Genomic DNA, 6,520 nt, shown 5'->3' on the forward strand with positions numbered 1-6,520 from the left:
TACAAATTGGATCCCTGTTTGTAGAGGTGGGGGAGGTGGTGACAGGAGCCCTGATTGAAGTGGGGGAGGAGGTGGGCTCTCTTTTTCTGGATTGGGGTAAAGGCATTCCAGGTTCCCTCTTTCAGGATGTAGGGAGACGTGATGGGATTCAGTTTGGGGGACTTTGTGGTGTTTCTGTAGAAGTTTGAAGTTCTCATTTTGCGGCGATTCTTTTACTGTGGGGAAGTTAAGTGGCCCGTGTTATCCAGGAGGTCAGAATTGATGGTCACAGTGGTCCCTCTGACCTTAGATTCTATCACCCCATGCATCAATGAAGCTCCATTTATTGTCAAGTTTATTGTGAAGTGTCAGAGAAGAGCAAGTGAATGGTGAGGGGGAATGGACGGTGATGGGGCATTAATGGGCGCAGACCTGAGTCAGCCAAATATACTAATGTTTTCTTTGGATTACTTTCAGCATTTTATTTTATTTATCCATCTGAGACGTCTTTTGATTTTAGTGGAGCCTCGAACTTGCAGGCTAATCCCGTGGCAACATGGGAACAAGCAATTGGAGCAGTATAACCGAATTCATAATCGTGGGATTCCCAACCCTTCGGAGCTTCCACGCTCTCCTCTTTACTCTGCTGCTACTCATCTACCTCTTCGCCATTTTCGGGAATATGGTGATTTTCACAACCATCAGGTCAGATGCTCGATTTCACACACCTATGTATTTTTTTATCAGCAGTTTAGCTTTCTTGGAAATCTGGTATACAGCAGCTACTATCCCGAAAATGCTTTCAAATTTACTCCACAAGACGAAAAGCATTTCCTTCACCGGGTGCCTCTTACAGACATATTTCTTCCATTCCCTAGGAGCCACTGAATGTTATCTGCTAACAGCAATGGCTTATGACAGATATTTCGCTATCTGTAATTCCCTGCGCTATTCTGCCATCATGACCCCGAAAATATGCACTCACTTGGCTGCGGGCTGTTGGATTTGTGGCTTCATGTGTCCTGTCATTGAGGTAATCTTGGTCTCCAAATTGCCTTTCTGTGACTCCAATGAAATCCAGCATATCTTCTGTGACTTCCCCCCTCTACTGAGCTTGGCCTGCACAGACACCACCATCAATGTTCTCGTTGATTTTATAGTCAATGCATTTATAATCCTAGTGACATTTTTGTTTATTGTTGTCTCGTACATAAAGATTATAAAGGCCATATTGAAAATACGTACAGCTGAGGGGCGAAAAAAAGCCTTTTCCACCTGTGCCGCTCACCTGATTGTGGTTCTGTTATTTTTTGGGAGTATTATATTTATGTATGTACGATTAAAGACAAGCTATTCCTTGGATTATGATAGGGCATTTGCTGTGATTTATGCTGTGGTGACTCCTTTAATCAATCCAATCATCTATAGTTTACGGAACAAAGAAATACTGAATGCAATAAAAAGGAAAATCCCGCAAAAAGGACTAATAAACAGCAGTGCACAGTCCTGACGCTGCTGTGAACTCTCCTTCAAAGACGCTGAGCCAGGCAGTCTCTATGGAGGAATAGTGTGTGCCTGTGGTTTTCTTTCTGGTTTATAATCTGGCCAGACCCCGGCCTATACTTTCAAGTCTGGTGGTTCGCTGGCTTCCAGGGGATATTTGTTCCTCTTTTCCTGCCCCCGGCCCTTCCGTCCAACTTTCTAATGGTTTTCTTCCTTTCACCTTCAATATTTTCTGTTTGTTTCACTTCTCTCAGGAGCTCAAGGCACCGAGCCAGGCTTGTGGGACGGGTCCTCAGTTTCATGCCGTCCCTTTGCCAGTCTGGAGAGGAAAAATGATGGCAATATGGATTACTTTCCACCCAGACTGCTCAGATTCACTGCTAGCAGCAACCTCGCAGATGCAGATTATAAAATTCCCAAGTGCTTTAGAAACACCAGCAGCCCTCTACCATACCGCAGCCTTGTCCTCACAGCCTCCAGCTGTACAGCTGTTAACCTGTGGTTTACCCTTCTGCACAACCCACTTCTTCACTTTCGCCCAAACCTGAATTGACTCAGCATTAAAGAGTCCATGCACTGTAGTCATGCACCTTGTGCAGTATTTATGTAAGTGCAAAATAGCTATAATCCCTGCCATTAAGACTTCCTATGTGTTAATGGCAGGGTGCTACACTGACGTAATTGCGTGGCCCCAGAGAATCACGCCCCAGGTGCTCTGTAAATTAAATCACGCCCCAGGTGCTCTGTAAATGACCCTGCCATTGCTATTACATTTGCGCTTCACTTCATCACCATCTAAAGCCATGCCCCTTCCCCGATAGCCGCCCCGCAAATTGTCTCCATTCACTTGCTTACCATGCGGCATTGCACGCCCTTATAGTTGTCCCGCTGCATCCTGTCCACTACTCTCCCTTCTTTTCTCCTCGTTCTCTCTCTCCCGTTACACTACTTCAGCCGTCTCCCCCGTTCCTCTCTTCTAGCTTCCCCTCATCATCTTCTCCCCATTCACAATAGACTTCCTCGTCTCTAGTCAAAACCAAATACACTGAAGTCAAGAAAACTGTAGCAGAGAGCTCTAATGCTAAAGAAACAAGTTTACCTGAAGAAATTTTCACACTTTCCCTTCTGTTTTCTCTCTATTTTACTTTATTTTTGCTTTGACGTAGAATTTCTGAGGGTTTTTCTTATGGTCAAGTCAATTTCCTCCATTGTTTTCTTTTGTTGATTCTTTTTTTTTACATTCTTTTCCATATTCGTCTCCACCTGTAATATCAATTACTCAGCACTACAGTTCTGGTACCTGCCTGATGCCCCAGGTCACTAAAATATTTTGGCATTATGCCTAAGTCCATGTTTCTACCCAACAAAGCATGTAAGTATCATACATAATATTACGTTAAAGCTAGAATCAAACGTGTGTAAGTAGACTTCTAAATTGGGGCCCAGGGAATGATGCGTTCCGTGGTTCAATCCTGAATTGCATACGTGTGAATGCAATCTCATGCAACTGATTATCTGCAAAGAGACCTCACCAATCTTGCTTTTCCCCACTTGTAAAGAGTCACCCCTGAGCCACAATGAAGGAAATGCATTTTTTAACTGAAAAAAATATTTTATGGGTAAAAAATATTTTAAAAAATGGGCAACATACAAGTATGTGGTTGCAATTTATAAATAACTATCTTAATGGCTGGGAAAAGCATCTATGAAAATGTTGAGTGCAAAAATGTAACAAAAATGTAACAATTTTTCTTTGGGATTAAAAATGAACACGTACAAATAGGAATAAAGACGCTATTTATTTGCTAAAGTTTGTCCCAAACTCACAACGCATTTAACATTAAATGAAAATACTATTCAATAGTTTTTAATCGTTCTGTCATTTTCCCTGAGAGTCTGGAAGCTTTTCAAAGGTAAACTCGTCACACAAGTGCTACATGGATAAACTCGAATGATGATTGACTTTATGTAACTATGATTGCAGTGCACAGTCTCCAGCAAAAGCTGAACTTTTTTTGTTCAATTTTTTTCTTGCAGTAGAGAAGGGCTATTAACGCTTCTGCACACGGGTTGAGGCATAAACAGTCTCCATCATCTGCATTTGTATGTATTAGCATACTTCCCTCCTTCCCATAAAAGGCCTCGTACCCCCAGGAAAGCATTAAATAAATCATAGGAAATTAATTGCTTGAGGTTGCCATTCGTTAGCATTTCTGTTTTGGCATGTAGGTCGGTAGCATGGCAAGTTTTGAACAGTTTTTCTCATCAACTCCAAAGTGTCAAGGTTTGTTGTAGACATCAATAGTTAAAATTCTATTGATTTTGGGGAAATCAGAAAACTGTAAGGGGGACAAAGGGACCCCTGCCAGCCCTGTCAGCCTGTAGGACCTATGCAATTGTCCACAGATGAAAGAACTGGTTGAGTGCCCCTACAAAACCTTCCAGCATATCCCCAAATAAATTTTAACATGTAAACATGCTGAATGACTTATCTCTCAGAGAGAGGAAGAATAGAGGGGGGAAAAGGGGGATGGTGGGGAAGTAGGAATGCACCGCGCTCCTGGAATATTGAGGAAGGACTGGGATCGTGGCATGGGGTGGAGGTGCACACCTAAGAGCTATTCACATGAGAGCAAGGTGGATATTAACGTGCACACAGAGCCCATACTTGTAGAGTGGAGGGAGGCATAGAGGACCCGGCTATGGAGGGAGGTGGAATGGGGGACACACAGAAATCCCTCCAGGTGGGAGAGAATGATGGATGCTGGAAGTGTGGTCTGTGACTGGCGGTCAACACAGAGCCCCTGGTGTGGGGAGACGATCGGAAAATGCTGGTCTGGGGGAAAAAAGGACATAGCAAAACGGGGGCTTAGGAGTGTACAAAGTCCCTTGAATGGAGGGGGAGAATGGGGGCAGTCTGTTATGGGGAATGGGGAACAGAGAACCAATCACAGAATTTTTCCTTCTGGGCATAGTATCTGTGCATCTGATAGTTGATATCCACACTATACTGCTTCTGTCAGCGCTGAGATTTCTCACCAGGAACTATTAAACAGATTGAAGAGGAGAAGGGGGGAAAGGCTGTCAGCTCCACACAGCTCCCGACCCCAAGCCTGTCTGCCCCCTGAGCTGTTGTCACTTCACTTCTGGCTGGAAGCAGGGTGCCAGCTGCCGAGACTTCTTGCCTCTCCACACCCAGCTGGGATGGCGTGTAGGGGGCAGACTCTCTGAACTTGCAGAGGGAAGCCAGCTGAGCATAGCTACTCGGAATGAAGAACTGGGGGCAGAGGGACTGCCTGACTTTCTTGTCAATTTCAGGCACCATGAAATTGATAAACGAGAAAACAGCCGATGTAAGGAACGCAGGAGCTACACAGACAGTATGTCACCCTAATTATGTTGACATAATCGCTACATCTATGGTAGAAGTGGAGTTATTATGCTCTACTACAGTTATATCAGCAGGACAAGGTAATCCTTCGCTGACTTATGTTGACCTAGGTAGACCAGGTCTTAGATGGTGTCAAAAACAGTAATAAGTTTTTTGGGGAAAGAGAAGATAGTTGATATGGTTATTAAAGTCCAACCCCATTTCCTAGAACACCAAAACAAGAAAAATACACACAAGAAGGGAGAGAAAAGAACCTGAAAGATTAAAAAAATGCAGTTGATCTGTCTAGAGTTGCTTTTTCACTTCCAACCGCACAGCTCTAAAAATACATGGTCCTATTAGTCACTTCTTGACCTACGTGTCACTTGCAACTGTACTGATCTGTTTAGAGGATTGCTTTCAGTCACCTCTGTCTGGACATTGGTGGAGTGTTGCAAAAATAAACAGTTTTGGCTCTGCATGACTGTGGACAGAAAGCAAAAGGAGGGTGCTAGGATGGACAAGAAACAAGGTGAGGAAAGAAAAGAACACAAGGGACAGGGACAATGTCTTTCAATCATCTGGATTGCGTTGAGTTATGGAACTTGGGCTCTGCCTCAGTTTTCTTTTTCTGGCAAGCAGCCATAAGCATTTGGCTCCACCTTTTACCCCATAACTAAAGTTCAATATTAACAAACACTCTGACAACTATTGTAACACTGGAGCAATCTCAGAGGACTGGGGAAAACAATTTTGTGCCAATAGTTAACAAGAATAAACACAATGAACCAAGTAACTAGTTAGCTTGACATCCATTGCTGAGCAAAAAACTGCTGATGCACAATGAAGACAGTGGAAAAAGTAATGTCTACCGCTATAGCTAACGTTAATTGTTATGGAAAATTTGTCTTGTAGAAAAAACTTGGTATCCTTCATTATGAGACTACAAGGTAATTGTGGCTGATAAAGGAAAATGGTGCTCACATAATAAACTTAGATTTCTGTAAGACGTTTAACTTGGTACAGCCCAACATGCTGATAAATAGTGATATATACAAAGTCAATGTAGCGGGTAGTAAATTGATTGAAATCAGGATAATGGATAGATCTAAAAAAGTGGCCAGTACTGGCTGTAAGGCGATCTAACGTAGATCGATTTAAAGCTGCAGTGTACACAAAAGAGATTGTCAGATGGGGAAGGGACTTTTTATTTTTATTCGCTACAGCCAGAGGGAAAGGAAATAATAGAATAGCAGGTTTGGACGAGACCTCAGGAGGTCATCCCGTCTAATCCACTATTCAAAGTACACCCAATTCCCAGAGAGATCTGTGCCCCAGATCCCTAAACGACCCCCCTCAACGATTGAGCTCACAACCTTGCGTTTAGGAGGCCAATGCTCAAATCAGTGAGCTCTCTCTCCCCCACAAGGAAGATGGTTAAAATTAAAGACTTTTAAAAGCTTTAACCGGTTTTGCTTCTTTTTCTGTAGCTTTAATAAAGATTTAAAAGAATTTTAATTGTATTTATGATTGTATTAAGTTTTAAAGCTGTGCAATGATGAACACTGACAGGGTCATTTTAAAACTTTTGATTATCTGGACATATCTATTCCATCAAAATTAATACAGCAGGGGAGAGAGGGGCATTTTTTACTATTCTTTCCATTG

General features: G+C 42.7%; 1 protein-coding gene across 1 annotated transcript; it reads left to right on the forward strand.

The window, feature by feature from the left end:
• Positions 1–535: 535 nt before the first annotated feature.
• On the forward strand, positions 536–1,489 carry LOC116826345 (olfactory receptor 6N2-like). The gene has a single exon (XM_032782995.1). It carries the CDS (start codon positions 536–538, stop codon positions 1,487–1,489), a length of 954 nt encoding a protein of 317 aa, XP_032638886.1.
• Positions 1,490–6,520: the final 5,031 nt, after the last annotated feature.

Source organism: Chelonoidis abingdonii, chromosome 11, assembly GCF_003597395.2.
Source record: "Chelonoidis abingdonii isolate Lonesome George chromosome 11, CheloAbing_2.0, whole genome shotgun sequence".
In the NCBI taxonomy this organism is placed as follows: domain Eukaryota; kingdom Metazoa; phylum Chordata; order Testudines; family Testudinidae; genus Chelonoidis; species Chelonoidis abingdonii.

Excerpts from the sequence above, each read along its gene's own strand:
- LOC116826345 (XM_032782995.1), top strand. The coding sequence starts at position 536 with ATGGGAACAAGCAATTGGAGCAGTATAACCGAATTCATAATCGTGGGA.